This window comes from Typopeltis vanoorti, chromosome 12 (assembly GCF_054136105.1).
Source record: "Typopeltis vanoorti isolate ZY-2024b chromosome 12, IOZ_Tvanoo_1.0, whole genome shotgun sequence".
Lineage (NCBI taxonomy): Eukaryota > Metazoa > Arthropoda > Arachnida > Uropygi > Thelyphonidae > Typopeltis > Typopeltis vanoorti.
In genome coordinates, this window is record NC_143560.1 from 87,061,048 (window position 1) to 87,078,308 (window position 17,261).

Below are 17,261 nucleotides of genomic sequence, written 5' to 3' on the forward strand. Positions count from 1 at the left end.
AAGTGTGGTATACTTGCTTGAAATTAGCATGTAGAAGTGGAAGATAGATTTCGGAAGACAAGATTTGAAATGTGGGTTCTTGCAAGTGGACTTGAATATACTTTCTCAATGGGCGAATAAATGAAGCTGGCAGGTCAGCTTAGCAAAGTGTAAGATTTTAAAGTTTGGGAAGCAGAAGATGGGTTGCATTATATAAGATTGGTAGAGATGTCTTAGAGAAGATGAGGGATCTCGTTGTGTTGGTTGATATGGACCCGAAATTTTGGGAAATTTTTCTAAAATCGTAAGGACAACAAAACTCACCATGTTATGGGAATGATGCAGAGAACACTGGCATCTGGGTGTAATGTTGTATGATTCCATTGTATAAAGCTGTGATCAGACCGCATATAGATTACCATGCACAGATTTGCTCACCGGAATTTCAAAAGGAAGTGTAAATGTATTAATTTTAGATGGAAAATATTACTATTATTACTATTACTATTATTACGGGAAACTCCAGGGAGTCATTAGACTCATCGAGGGAGGCCCCAAATCATATTCATCACCACTATTTGACATTCATACAGTATCTATCATACCTCGCCTTAAACTCATTCACTGTCACAGCATCCACCACAGACTCAGGGAGCGCATTCCACTCATTCACTACTTTAAAAGTAAAGAACCCAGCTCTAACACCTTTACTAACCACACTTTTGCCCAGTTTCCATGGATGTCCCCTAGTCCTCCCACAACCAGCCCTGTTCCCAAAAATACCTTCTGAATTAATTTTATAGAAACCCTTCAGTAATTTGAATGTCTCAATCATATCTCCCCTCCTCCGCCTATCAACCAATTTTTGCAACCCACAAATCCTCAACCTGTTCTCATACGGTTCATTCCACAGACCTGCTATCATCTTGGTCACTCGCCTCTGGATCCTTTCCACCTCCTCCCCATCAAGAAGAAACCTAGGTGACCAAATCTGAGCACAGTAGTCTAGATGGGGTCTTATCAAGGCTCGATACAGAGGAACAATAACCTGCTTGTCTCTGCTTGTCAACGTATTCTTCAGCAACCAAGTGATTTGATGAGCTGTTTTGGTCACTTTTGCAATGTGTCCCCTAAATTTCAATTCCTTATCTACCAACACTCCTAAATCTCGTGCCTCATCAATTTCCTGGAGCACGGTTCCACCAATGCAGTAAACTGCCGCCAATCTTTTCACCCCAAAATGCATAACCTTACATTTTGCCACATTAAACTGACATCCATTCTCCTTAGCCCAGACCTCCAATCTATCCAAATCATCCTGCAAAATTTTGACGTCATCTGCATTCACTATTGCCCTACCCAACTTCGCATCATCCGCAAACAAATGAACTGTTCCTCTCAGATCATTTCCTATATCATTTATGAACAAATTAAACAGCAGTGGTCCAAGAACAGATCCTTTTGGCACACCACTAGTCACAGGCCGTCTTGTGGACTCTACTCCCGAGTAAACCACTCTCTGAGATCTCTCTGTCAACCACCCTCCTATCCATCTCACCAACCCTATGTCCATTCCCATATGCTGCAATTTACTGATTAGAATTCCATGTGGAATCCTGTCAAAGGCCTTGGCAAGGTCCAGTAGAATCACCGTAAACCCATTACCCTTATCCAGTTCAGCCGACACTGTGTTATAATACGTGAGCAAGTTACTGAGGCATGACCTACCCTTCACAAAACCATGCTGTCCCCGATACAGTATCCCATTTTCTTCTATCCAATCTTGTATTTTCCTCTTGACTATTTTCTCTAAGACCTTGACAATGATTCTTGATATGCTAATCGGTCGGTAATTCACAACAGCAGTCCTGGAACCACCTTTATGCAGTGGAACTATTTTCCCCTCTTTCCACCCGCTCGGGACTAACCCAGACCCGAGACTCAAATTAAACAAAATGGTCAAGGGTATTGACAATTCTTTAGCTGCTTCTCGTACAACACGAGCTGGTATACCATCCAATCCCACAGATGTATTGACATTGAGGTTATGCAATAGACTACTCACCTCCACTTCATTAACCACAATTCCCATATAATCTACTGGTTTATTCGTTTCTGCAATGTCACCACCTGGATGATATACTTTTGCAAAGTGCTCACTCAGTAACTCAACTATCTCAACTGATTCAGTTACCTCCCTACCATCGGCATTCTTTAAAATCAATCTGCCATGTACATTTTTCCTTTTACTTGCTACATATCTAAAAAACTGTTTAGGATTCTCTTTAGCCTGCATGGCCAATGTTCTTTCGTAATCCTTTTTTGCTTTTCTAACCACACTTGTCACCCTTCTGGCCTGCGCTTTATACCGTTCATGTGCCTGTCGGTCACCCTTCTCCTTAAATTCCCTCCATAGTTGTTTCTTTTTTTGCAACTCAAGCTTAATGGTGTTATTCACCCATTTAACCCCTACTTGATTTATTATTCGGACTCTAGGTATACAGTCAGCCATTGCTTCATGCAAGCACTTCTTAACTACCTCCCATGCACTATCAACTTCTAGTCCTTGCAGTTGTACATGATATGGCACTGAACCAATCAAACTCCTAAGCTTGTCATACTTTCCAGCCCGATAATTCCACATGTACCCTGTCTTAATTGAAACTTCCACACCTCTATCCACCTCCCAAGTCAAGACCCTATGATCACTCTCACCGATTGGCGGCAATGTGGTCACATTTGTTACAGCCAAATCCTCAGATGTAATTACTAGGTCAAGCACTCTCTGACCCCTAGTGTTTGCCATTACATGCTGTCGTAGTGTACTATATTAATGGAACTGAGTTGCAAAAAATTAATGAGCTAGTGGATTCTGAGTTAAACTTCAGTGATCACAATTTTCAAATTTGTTTAACAAGAGTTTAGGTCTGGTTGTTAGAGAGTTCTCATTTGAGCTATTGTGCGCAGATTTGGCAAATTGAATTTCTTGGTGAGGTTAACTAGGTCAAGAAGCAAATGAGCATGATTGTGCAGTTCTGGAGAATGTTTCATATAAGGATAGACAGAAGATGTTTACAGACTGTATGTATGTCACAGAAATTGGCAGACAGGGAGAATATGTTGAAAAGGGAGAATACGTTGGAGATATAGAAGCTCCTTAAAGGATTATAGAGGATTGCCTCTAGTACTTTGTTAGTGCATGACTAATCAGAACAAAATTTGGGGCTTATCTCTATAAATAAAGTAAGAGTGTAGTTCACAACTGCCTGAGGTCTAGATCTTTTGGCTAAATTGTGGTGAATATGAGGAATGGGCTGACAGAATCAGTCTTTTATAACTAATATAATAATAACCAAGTTAAACTGTGTAAAAGCAACTTCCCTCAGAAAAGCTCTGCAAAGCTTCGAGGAAGAAATCAGAAATGCCTCCCAAAGAAACAAAACAAAACAAAACAAAACAAAAAAAACAAAAAAAAAAATAAAAATAAAAATAATAATAATAATAATAATATTATTATTATTATTCTTATTCTTATTCTTATTATTATTATTATTATTATTATTATTATTACTAATTGCGTATATGGAAGCCTGTGTAGCTCAGTGGATGTGGCGTTTGCATACCACGGCGCTTGACCGCACGAAGGAAGACTTGGTTTCGAGTCTAATAGGCGACTAGAGGAGATTTTTCTAAGCCTTTTTTCGACCGGTTCCCGAGTTAGTCGATCTCTGGCACGGGCAAGCGGGTTTTTCCTCCCGTAAACTCAAGAAAATCGACCGTAGAACCCGCGTACCCACATTATTTTCAGACATTAAATATATTGTGTTAGGGTTAGGGAACACGAGATGGCGGCACATTTGAGCTGTCTCTGTTCACTGAGTACCGCTTAATTAGTGATAGCCCTTGGGCCATCTATCTGTGATTGGTACCAGTGGAGATTGAACTGCCCACTCAGTCTCCAAAAGTTAGATAGGGCTAATTGGCCTCGCCTACTCCCGTATACGGGAATAAAATGGCGTTAGCTGATTTTTTTTTTTTTTGAATTTAAATTATAATATAATTTAAATAAAATTTATAAGGAAATTAATAACTGCTTATTATACTTAAACTGTGTGGCGGCGCATTTTGTTTATCTCGTGTGTAACCACGTTGGTTTTTAATGACGGTGTATGATCTGGAAGTGTGATGGGTTTTGAGAAACTCAGTCGGCATGGGTTTAAGAAAAAAATTAAATTTTATGGGAAAAAACTAAAGAAGAGCGATGCGGAGCATGCAGAAATAGAAAGTCTTCGACATTCTATTGAAAAGGTTTGCTGTAGCTGTTTTTCATTCTGCTTGAGCCAATTGTGAAATATTCTCACTGACATCTTGGTGGTGTCACTTATAATAATAAAAATATTCTTCTTATTGTTATTATTATTATGTTTTGTTTTGTTATGCTATGTTATGTTATTATTATGTTTTGTTTTGTTATGTTATTATTATAACAACAGCTTAGTGAATGGTCAGTGTATTATTATTACACTGCGTGTATCATGCCATACTATGGTCACATTACTTCGTCACACGTATCATGGAATACTCCATGATATTTGATAATATACCCAACGTTATATACTACATGGTATTTTTGTCTATTGTGGCAGAGTTGCCGGTTTTCTAAGAAGAAAAACATCTATATAAACCAGCTAACGCATATTCATTTGGACGTGATTCTCTTCTCACGATGAGAACCTTATGTAGGTCTTCAAATGGCATGGTACATGAAACATTGTTACTCCATTTGAGCTGTGGAGACTGACATGTGAACATTAATTGCACATGTTCTTTTGGTAGGTTTGTCTGTTTAGTGGACCACTTACTGAGCTATTTATCTTATCACATTACTGTTCTGAACATGTATTGTACAATGCTGTTATTGAATTGAATTTTGAACATTGATTTAATAAGTCAGTTAAACATTTTGGGTTGCTTATACAATTTGGGAATGGATAACTATGCCATTAAATCTCCTTCTTGAGAAGTAACATATTCATTGAATTCAAAGATTGGGGTCAGATTTGTGTTGAAAGACTGCAAATATTTTCAAATAAAATGGATACTTTACTTGAAAATATGGATATTTAAAATGGATATATACTGCAATTTGAAAGCATCAAATTAGTTTCTGTATTTTTTCTAGTTACATTGTTTTTATAAAATTTACATCCCTTGTAAAAAAAAATATATATATATAACCCAATTTCATGAATTGCGATTGCACATGTTAGATGAAATCTTATGGAAGCTCATTTCCCTGGATCCAGGAGTAGTATATAATGTCTGGTGAGAGCAAGTATGTAACTAAGTGAACTTTACTTTTCATTATTTCATTATCAGGGCAGCTAAGTCCCCTTTCGGAGCTAAATACTATTGTTACTCCTGGAAACACAAAGATTATTCAGTAATATATAGACCAAAGAGAGAAAAGAGGAAGACTAACAACAAGATGGAAAGACCAGTGAAGTCAGAACAGGCAAATTCTCAATCCTTGAAGAGAAGATGTATTAAATCCTTTCTTTTAGGCTTGCACGGTGATCCGAATGCATTTTTGGAAATTATGGCGACAACTGCCGTGTTTGAATAAAAACTTTAGTTTAATATTACTAAAATTTTACAATTTGACGTTTCGACCTTTATGTCAAGGTTATCTTCTGGAGCGTACAAATATACATAAGAAACAAGCTATACTACAATCATACTGGTTCGTTAAAGACACTGACTAACCGCTACCACAATTGTTGGCTTGACCTCTGGTGGAAAAAAAATAAAATAAAAATAAATAAATAAATAAAAAATATAAAAAATAATAAAAAAAAAAAAATTATACATCAATGCTAGAGTCCTATTATTTGTGTTGTCTACTATATGCATATATTAACATCATTCCATCCAGTTGGAGTGGAATGGTTTCTAATACTAGTGGATTGGCTAGCGTCCTGACTTATGTTGAATCTTTCATATTAGGTTGGCTGAATGTGTGCCATCCAGATCCTTGGAATTTTCATACCATCTTTATTGTTGATATTTGGGTGGTTTATCAGGATTTCGCAGGATTCTTTAAATTTTCTTTCGTACCATGTTTTTGTGTGGTGTAAGGAGCAGGTGCTTTTCCAGTTGATTTGGTAGTTGTCTCCATAATTCAAACACGGTAGTTGTCTCCATAATTTCCAAAAATGCAGTAGCAAGATGTATTAAAGTTTTTGAAAAAAACCAAATACAGCAAATTGCAATTAGCTAATTTTATTCTTGCATTTAACTCTTACTCAATCATGAGCAAACTCATCATTGAGCTAAATCCTGGCCTTGCCCTTTCCTATACTTCAGCTATTTTCCGCCGATTCTTCAGCGATTCAACAAATCGAAAAACACATTTTACCAGCCTGGTTGGCTGAGTGGTTAGCATATCTGCTCTCCAGCTTAAAGGCTGTGAGTTCAAATCCTGCTGTGGGCATGGATGTTTGTGATTGTCTGTGAAAATACTAGTGGTGGTGGGCAGTAGATGGTTGGTGTAGATGATGATGGTAGTTGCACCTTGTTGTAGTTGGTGGATTGAGTAGTGGAGATGGAGAGTTGTAGAGTAGGTACCCTTCCTCGATGGGTCTTTTGACTCCCTGGGGGTGTCACGTAATAATTATTAATCACCTGTACCGTCGACAGGGTGTAGCATAGAGGCAGCCTGCCTCATGGCACCACTTAATAAGGGCACTTGTTCAGCCATATTGCGGTAGGCACCGTCTCACCGGCAACAAGATATTACCTTTGAAATTGCTTTGAGCAGTGGCAAAACATCTGATGTATATGCAATAGATTTATTTTAAGAATTAAAAATTCTCTGAAAAGTAATACAAGAGAAAAGTGGTCCTCACCAAATTTTATCATATACACACACACACAGTGGCGCACCCAGAGGGGGGGGGGGGAAAGGGGCCTGGGCACTCCCAAAGAAAAGGGAAATAACACTAGAAAATTTTCCAAAAATCTTTTCCTAATTAAAATTCATTTTTTTTATTTATGTTGTGTCGTGTCTTCTATTTCTATACTACTTATGAATTAGCGATCACTGCAGATTCAGTCATAGGTCGTATGTGATGCGTCGTGTATTCGCAAATCGTCTACTCAACTCCCCCCCCAGGTTAAATCATGAGCGCCCGGCACCCTCCAAGATTAAATCCTGAGTACGTCACTGTATACACATAACCAAAATCTTGTATAAATTTATCCCAACATAACCACTGCCCTAAGGATATTGTTAACAATTCCTGTTAGCATAGCAAGTACGGAAAGAAGTTTTTCCAAGCTTAAACTGATTAAAAATTATTTGCGAACAGCAGTGACCCTCTACTGATATAGTTGCAAGAGAGGTCTAGCAACTATATCAGTAGAGGCATACATAGCTTATAATTTAAATTTAGAAGAGCTTATAAACAGTTTTATTGTGCAGTATCCCCATACAGCAAACATTTAATTAATATTATTATGTAAACGTTTTGCATTAATGTTTCTCTTGTAATAAAAATATGGTGCCCTTGTAATCCATCAGGGGCGATATTTAATTGTTTGCCTCAGGGCATGATCTAATCTAGCAATGGCCCTGTTAATCACCATGTCTCTAACTTCATTGACCACTTGTATCAAATTACTATTTTTAAAATCCTTCTTGCGGTGTTCTCAGTCAAATTCATAACCTTGCATTTAGCAACATTGAACTGATATTTATCTTCATTTGCTCACTTGAACCAATACAGAAACATGCAAACCAGTTTGTCCAGATGTTTCTGTATTGGATGTATCCTGGCAAATTGTATATTACCATGTAATATACAATTGCATATTACAAAGATGAAGGAAAGAAGAAGCGAAATAATGATTTAACTAATGTTATAACTTGTATAGTATCAATAATATACAAGTTATAACATTAGTTAAATCATTGTTTCGCTGCTTCTTTCCTTCATCTTTGAATGTTGCTTAATTCTCATTCCATTTAATTGTAATTTGTTCCATGTACTAGTTTTTATCAATATTGGAAATGTTGGCAGGATATTTATTTATTTGTAATTCCAGACATCCATAAGTGGTTGCAGAACCTTTAGCACATGAGTACTATTCAGTACTAAAGATGAGCAAGCATTCATTTAAGTTTCATTGATTTAAAGAAGATTGCTGGTTGAGGGCTGCCAGGCAATCAAGAGCTAACCTAATGTACACCCACATTTCATATTTTAAAACCAAAAAAAAAAAAAAAAATCCCTTCCACCTCTAAATCACATTCACCCTTCCCTCACCTCAAAAAACAGACCCCATCCATCCTGCTTGCCCTCTCTTCAATACCTACACTCCACCTCAAAAAAACAGACTCCATCCACTCTGTTTGCTAGCTGAAAGACACACATACCCATGTTCCCACACATGAAAAACACCTATCTACCTGACCCACCTTAAAAAAACACACCACCATACATACACATGTACCATCACAAAACATTCTCGACATGTATTAATTACTATGCATAGGATAATCTTGTTAAAAAAACAGTCATGGAAAAGAAGAAAGCATGGTATGCTTTCTTCTTGGCATACAAAGTTCCTAGCAGATAAGTCAGCAGATGCTCTAAAATAATACAGAGAAAAATGTAAGCGAGCTAAAAAAAAGTTTTGGGAATATTTTGGTAAGAGTGTGGAAAATAAATATCAGGAAGGTGACAAAATGTTCTGAGGCTATTCAGGAAGCTTAGAAATTGGGAAAGCGGAATCAAAGTATTGTAAAAGGAATCAAAGATGATAATGGTGACATGAAAACTGAAGATAAGGATATTCTAGATGTCTCGAGTAATATCTAGAGCAGTGGCGGCTCATGGCTTGAAATCGTGGGGTTGCTGCAACTTTTGAAATATACATACACACTGTTTATATTTGTATGTGTGTTTGGATAAAATATCAAAATTATGGTAAAAATTTAAAAAAAAATTAAATATGAAAAAATATTGTTTATTATTGATAAAATTATACAGTTTGGTATAATTCAAAATTACTTAAAATAAAATATATTCTTCTTGTTTTGTTTCATGAAAAAATATTGTTTATTATCGATAAAATCCATTCCTTTAATTGTAATTAAAGGAATGGATTTACAATTTTTGGACATGACAATTAAATCTTTTAATTGTAATGTCCGAATATTTAAAGAGACAGAGTAAACATGATATTCACTACGAGCACTCTACTACTAGCGCAAACTGCATATAAACAACAGTGGAACTGCGCGACGGACTGTACTGTATTACACTAATAGCTCGCATCTCACTATGATGTGCATATGCTTGTGCACGTAGCAATATGGCACTATGATAAACACAGTGCTGCTAGCGTCCTTTGCCTTCCTAAGTGCTACAAGATGGATTTTTATTTTTATACAAAATAAGAGAATTGTATAGGATTGTTGATGATGAAATTAAATATTACAAGCATATATAAATAAATTAATAAATAATATTTATATATCGAGAAAAATTGGGGATGCTGCAATTCTGCAGTGCCTATGCACGAGCCGCCCCTGATCTAGAGGTTAGAAATAAAGCACTTGATCAAAGACTAGAGACCAGATATGAGAGTTCTGAGAAAAATTAAGATAGTGAACCAATGGCATCAGTGATGCAATCATATTAAAAATGAAGAAAAGAACTTGACATTAGTAGCATCAAGAATGTGTCAATAGAGCTTACCTAAGGTGTATGGCCGCTTAAATAGAATGGGCAAGGAAAGGTTAGTAAAGTGTGATAGTGGATTTTGGAGGGGTTGGTAAGAACTCACATGCAGAAAGGCATAGACAAACAAGCTATACTCTGCAAGGAACAGCATTTGTTTACTAAAGGAAGGTCATGCTTTAGTAATTTGCTCATTTTATAACAGTTGGATAAAGTTATAAATTTCCTTTATCCAACTCAGGTTGGTTAAAGGAAATGGATACACTGTGATAATGTTGGATTTTGCTTAAGCATTTAATAGTATACTACCCGAAAGACTGTTACATAAACTGGAGAATGTGGGATTGAAATATAAACTCTTGACTTGGATCAGTGGATGGTTGACAGAGATATCAAAAAGTGATATACGGTGGGTGTGAATCTGCCAGATTTAAGGTGACCGGTGGTGTACCTCAGGGTTCAGTCCTTGGACCATTGTTATTCAATCTGTACATTAATGACATGAAGAGTCTATCAGGAAATGTGCATTGTTTGCTGATGATGCGAAGATAGACAAGTCAATCAGAGATGCTGCTGATATTCAGCACTTGCAAATGATTTGAATGGGCTGGAAATTTGGGCAAGCAAAGATGGTTGTCGGTTTAATTAGTAAATGTAAAGTTATGCACTTTGGCATGATGAGATTTCCAGCAGCATATTATATTAGCAGGGTTATGCTACTAGAAACTGATGGGGAATGGTGGATAGGAATTTGAGGTTCAGGGATCATGTAGCAAAGATTGCAAACACAACTCTGAAGGATAATTGAAATGTTGAAGTGAATGAACCTTGACATGTGGGGATAAAGAGGTAATTTTGGCTCCTTTTAGCACATTGATAAGATTACACCTGGATTATTGTGTGCAGATTTGGTGTCCCGCGTTCCAAAGGGATAAAGAAGCTGTGGAAATGGTACAGAAAAAAGTTACAAGGATTATATCTGGATTATAGGATTTAGATTATGATGACAGATTGTGACTATGTGGATTAGACTCAGATTAACAGGAGAAAGAGGAGTGATATGATAGAGGTCTACAAACTTTTGAATGGGTGTTATAGGATATTGGCTGATGAAATTTTTCGTTTTATGGAAGGTGGGGAGAAAATATTGGGCATCCATGGAAGTTAAGTTTGTTCACAGTCAAGAATGGGGTAAAAGCTAAATAAACACCATGCATGAAGTATAGCTTTTGTTCATTTGACTTTTATGCTATCCATATTTAAAATTATATTAATTGATAAATTAAAGTATTCAAAGTTAGCCTACAATTATTTGCATTGGACCACTTAAGATGAGCGCTGATGTGCTATGCATTCTATAAAACATATAAAACATCAATAAAAATGCAATGATATGATCAAACTGACATGAATTTTGTTGCGTGAATTACATAAGCCACACAACAGCACATCCAACCTAAATGGGCACGTGATGCCACTGATATACATATTTCATTCATATATATATATATATATGTGTGTGTGAGTATTATTTTTTTATACTTATTATATTATATCAATCATATACAGAAAGTTTTCTTTTTTTTTTTTTTTTTAAGTGGGATTCCATTTCTGCAGAAGCATTCTCTGACTTCCCATTATCACAAAAGACTCATAAAGGTAATTTTTTTTTTTTATGCAACATATTAATTTAATTTTAGTAACATTTGAGTGTGATTCTTATTTAGTGATAGTACTCTATATGTATATGACTCACTCATGAAAGATTGCAACAACTATAGCACATCAGTGCTGTGTGTGTGTGTGTGTGTGTGTGTGTGCAAGAGTGTAAAAAAAAAGGAGGGAGGAATCTGTTAACATCTTTTTTAACAGCTTAAAGTCTGAATGAGGAATACTGTTCTGTAGAACAGAGATAAATGAAAGATGAGACAGAGTTACTGTTTTGGAGGTAATTGGGATAATTTTTTATGGAAAAAAAGACAGGCCTACATTTTGGTAGCATTAAAGTTGGTAGTAAGTTGTCGGTAAGTGTTTTGAACAGCTTCAAAACAGAATGAAGGAGGTTGTTCTAAAGAACAGAGATAGATGAAATGAATGGAGAGGCAGAGAAGTTGGTTTGACAAGTTTGGAGCTAGACTCTAAATAGGCGTTGACCAGCAACTGCTCTTGTTGTTACTGTTTTGGAGGAAATTGGAATAATTTTTATTGGAAAGAAGACAGAACTACGTTTTGGTAGCATTAAAGTTGATAGTAGGTTGTCTTTGCTGTCCTGTTGAGGAATGGTATGAATATCAGTTTTAGGTATTAGTGAATTGTCAATAAATCTAGAAACACTACAGGAGTTGGATGAGGTGGAGGAAGAAAATGGAGTGTACTATCATCAGCAAAACTATGGATAAGACTTGAGATCAGTGAGAAAAGGTTCTTTATGTATAGAAGAAAAAGGATAAATTAAAGAACCTGGTCTTGGATTACTCATAGATTCGTAAGGAACTGTTATTTGGAATTTCTATTAAATTAGGAAGAAAAGGGATGTCATAGGACGGGTGTTCAACCCGTCGATCACGATCGGCCGGTCAATCGCGGAGCGATTTTTGGTTGATCTCTTGTGTATTCCTCCTTACAAATTTAATTAAAACTGAAAACATAATATTTTATTTATCATTATTTGGTATTATTTTTAATTCGCTTTAAGTTTATTGCTATTGTTTATTTATTTTTCGTTAAAATTGTCAAATCAGTAATTTTCTTGTAAGTCCGGATAAATGAATTAATTTGGATCAGTGGAAGTCAAACAGCGAGCCGAGTGAATACGATTATAAGCAAAGTGTAAGAACTCGATTGTAGCTTAAATATTAAATATTCCAAAGCACATTACATCCATTTTTTACTTAGGTTAAGTCCCATGTGAATATTGTAAAAAAATAAACTTTGTTTGTCTCGGTATAGTTTGTATTAGATGTTTTTATAAATAACTCTTTTGAAGCTAACTGTATATAGTGCTTTAATAAGAATATGTTAGAGTGTTAAAAACAAAGGCAATGTTTTTGTCACCAAAGCTGTACATAGCGGCATTAGAAAGATTGTTATTGAAACTTGTATGTATGAGAAAGGCTTGCAGGCTCTAAGTGTAAACATCTTCGAAGTCAGTCAGAAAGAGCTCAAACAACTTTCCGATGGCCAGCAACTTACAATCAAAAGAAAGCGGAGGAGAACCAAAGGCGTGCCAAACTTGAAACTTAAGATGAGAGACTCATACCGATTCTTTGGGAGTTGCCAAACTTCATGCGAGGTCTCAGAGGAGGCCTAATAAAAAGGGAACTGAAGCAAGCAGAAGGGGTCCCAATTCCAGAATTGCTGTCAGAGAGGAGGCTGCCTGGTCCAGAGAGACTGCCCGGATCCACGTTGCTTGAGAGAGGAGTTTCCCACTTCCAGAAAGGAGCTTACTTCTAGGCTGCAGACAAGGTTTCAAATTGCCAAAAGGAAGAGTTCCAATTGGCAGAGAAAAGTTTCCACGCCAGTTTAATGTCAGACATTCACCAGTGTGTTGCATTTTCATTACAATTTGATGAATCAAATGACTTCACCGATATTGCTCAGTTAATGGTATTTATTCGCATAGTATTTCAAGATTATTCAAGTAAAGAACAACTTTTGAAAATTATACCATTATTGGGAAGGACTAGGGGAGAAGACATTTTTTCGGCATTTGATGAATTTGTGAAACAACACAAACTTCCGCTTTTTAAACTTGTGTCTGTTGCTACTGATGGTGCTCCTGCAATGATAAGTAATAAATCAGACTTCATTTCATTTCATTATGTAAAAACGATGACAAATATCCAGATTTTTTAACGTACCACTGTATTTTTTAACGTACCACCAACAAGTACTGTGTAGTAAGAGATTAAACACAAAAGATGTTTTGGATATTACATTTAAAATTGTAAATTCTGTACGAGGAAAAGCCCTGCAATGGCGGTTATTTAAATTACAGGCAGATGATGATAGGGAACTTCTATTGTACAATAATGTTTGCTGACTCAGCAGAAGTCAATTTTTAGAAAGATTTCTTGTATTAATTAACGATATAAAAAATTTTCTTGATGAAAAAGGAGATATTTATCCACAATTGAGTGATAAAAGATGGTTGTTACACTTATCATTTTTAGTAGATTTCTGTACGAAATTAAGCAATTTAAATTTAGAGTTACAAGGTAGAGATACAAATTTAATTGACATGTTAAGTTCAATAAAAACTTTCCAACAATACTTACTTTTATTAAAGAAAAATATAAATGACTGCGAATTTAGACATCTCCCATATTTATTAAAATTTTTTGAACAAAATCAAGAAATGCTTCGCTATGATTTAAAAAAATTTATTCATGAAATAGAATTAGTTGAGGAAGAAATAAATTCAAGATTTAAAGATTTTAATAAAACTGAAATGATTGTATCTTTTATCAATAATCCATTTCAAGAAAACTTGAACATCACAGAAATTTCAAATAAAATTAGTGGGCTGTTTGATATAAACCAAGCTGAAGTAGAACTTGAGATAATAAATATTCAGAATAGTTTACATTTAAAATCAATAAACAATGAAATCATTTGGAAGTATGCACATGAAAAATTCCCAATATTAACTGATGTTGCGCGAAAAATTCTGTCATGTTTCGGATCAACATACTTGTCAGAATCCGCTTTTACAAATATGACCGTCATAAAAAATCAATTAAGAAACCAAATTACAAATGATCATTTGGATGATTGTCTGCAATTGGCCACTTCTTCATATCAACTTGACTATGAAAATATTGCAAGCTCCAAACAATGCCAAATTTCGCATTAACTTTTTTTTTTTAATCAACCAGCATTTCCTGTAACTTGTGAGTTTGTAATCCAAACCAAATTACAAATGATCATTTGGATGATTGTCTGCAATTGGCCACTTCTTCATATCAACTTGACTATGAAAATATTGCAAGCTCCAAACAATGCCAAATTTCGCATTAACTTTTTTTTTTTTTAATCAACCAGCATTTCCTGTAACTTGTGAGTTTGTAATCAATCTGTTGTTTTTTTCTAAATTTGGTTTTCCAAAATAGAGAAATAAATATTTTATTCCAATATATATATATATATTTTTTTTTTTGTTGTTGTATTAAAATAATTAAAAGTGATAAATAAATTTTTAAACACAAATAAAGTTTTTAGTTGTGTATTTTTTTTAGTTTATTTTTAGTTGTTTATTTGTGTGTAATCAGATATCAGGTTGGGGGAATGTGATCTATATAAGAGAGTAGATCGCCAAATAACTTTTTATAGAAAAGTAGCTCGCATAGTAAAAAAGGTTGAACACTACTGTCATAGGATGACAGTATTGAATTACACCTCTTCGCAATAATGAAATGATGTGGCAAGGAATCTGCTTTATATCTGGAATGGCAGAGTCCATTCTAATGTTTGAGAAAGAAAGAAATTTTGATATATACTTGAATCACTATTAATGGCATTAGTATTAAATCTATTGCAAGAATGCAAAATTTATGCAATGCAAAATTTCAGGTTCCTGGTCTCACAGAAAGTGAATAAATATTTTAATCTTAGCAGCATGTATGGATGTGCAATATAAATGTCAAATAGAAGTGGTCCAAGGAGAGAACTTCGTGGCATGGTTAATTTCATTTTGGTATTTGTCCCTATATGCTACTTTTCAGTATCTGTCTGTCGGCCACTCTCCTATCCATGCTTTAGTGTATGTGTGATACTGTGTCAGATGCTGTGGTGTGTCCATTTTCTCTTGTGTCTACCTCAACTGTTACTTTATCAGTAAAGTACAAGTGGATTGCTATGGCATTTTGAACAGCTTAGTGATTTAGGATCTCTGGTATGCATTTGACATAAAGAAGGATTTGTACAATGCTGATGGACTGCATCTAAATGGTTTGGTGTTAGGTGTCTAGATTCTGCACTTGGTCATTCTAACACTACCTCATGTCATGGGTGCCTTCACACAAACTCACCCGATTCCACCCTAATTGCTCAAGTTTTCCTGAATTGGCATTTCAGCATGCTCAGTGAACAAAGCTCTCCCCCACTCACCCTTACTTCCAAAAATAATGAACAGGGGTGTCATTTCAGGAAGTAAGGATGAGTGGGGACCTAAAGGGATGCTGCAGTAGCTATATACTAATGACAGAAGTATCAGGAACAGGAGGGAGGAGTTTTTGGCATTCGTTAGTGAAATCTTGCAAAAGTTACAGGCATTAGTAATACTTGGCTAACAGCAGATGATGTAGTTACAGGGATAGAATGTGAAGGGTTTGGTATTTATCAGGGAATATAAAGAAGATATGATGGTGGGAGGAGGGGTACTGCTGATGATAGCAGATGAATTGCAGCCAAAAAGAATAGGAGATAGGCAGAACCGTGGCTGTTCATTTGAAGCAGTCTGGTGTGAGATCAAGGCCAGTAAGACAATATATACACTTGGTTGTTGCTATATGCTAGGGAGCTCCACGGATGATCTGGAAGACATGCATTGGCAAATTAGTACAATGAGTACAGGTTGAGTGATTATTATGGGGGGCTTCAACTATGGAGATATAGACTAGAAGGAAGAAAGATCACATGGCAGGAAGGAAATGGAATTTATACACCTACCGAGAAATAATTACTTGTGGCAGCATGTGATGGAGGGGGACTAGAGGAGTGAGAATATTTGACCTGGTCAGAGGATCAGAAGAGCTATCCATAACCAATGTGGGAGCTGTATAAAGTTTTTTATACAGCTTTATCAGCTGTATAAGTAACTTTATACAGCTGATAAAGGGATCTCCTAGATGAGTCTATTGGGTCTTAGGATAATAATAATAATTTAACACTTTTGCTTCTATGTAACTTGACACTTGAAAATTATTGCTTTATATCTATCTAATCTATCTATCTATATAGGGAAGTCGGGACATGTGGCAATTATTATTTATTTTCCAATTTTATTTTGTAATTGCTAATTAAATTGTTTGGTTGGAATTATTTGTTTCAAACATTCTTTCGTTATTGTGATTTAGCATGCAGGTAATTGGCACAGCCTCATGTATTCAGTAATGTGTTTTTATTCATCTTGTAATTGGCAAAATATCCCTGTTAACAGGATTGTATTAATACTGTTTCAACTTCTACTCTTTTCCCTGGGGGAGGGGGGGGGGAATTGCCTGCAAAATCTTTTACTCGTGTGGAATGTTTTAATTAAGCACTCTAGAGTATAAAAGAATCAAAGTCAGAATTGTCATATGACAAATCATCCTTTACACACAAAAATATCCTAAACTACATTTTTTTATAATTGCAGTGTAATAGAAATAACTCATGACTATAAGTCAGATATGGACTGTGAAAGTGGCTATGATAGACTTATCAACAATTATTGCTTTTATCAGACTCATGGCTTGCTTCAACAAGAATTTAATTAAAGATGTTTTGTAGGAGATCCTGTTTAATTCATTACTGTTTGTGTGTTGGAACATTGCT

General features: G+C 35.5%; 1 protein-coding gene across 1 annotated transcript in view; it reads left to right on the top strand.

The window, feature by feature from the left end:
- The first annotated feature begins 4,133 nt into the window (after positions 1–4,133).
- LOC150100970 (putative ATP-dependent RNA helicase DDX10) overlaps positions 4,134–17,261 on the top strand; it is a 293,342-nt gene continuing 280,214 nt past the window's right edge. Inside the window, exons 1-2 of the mRNA XM_090401236.1 lie at positions 4,134–4,287; positions 11,324–11,384. Coding sequence (XP_090257362.1) covers positions 4,165–4,287; positions 11,324–11,384 — 184 coding nt within the window. The 5' untranslated portion in view covers positions 4,134–4,164. The remainder of the gene's footprint in view (positions 4,288–11,323; positions 11,385–17,261) is intronic.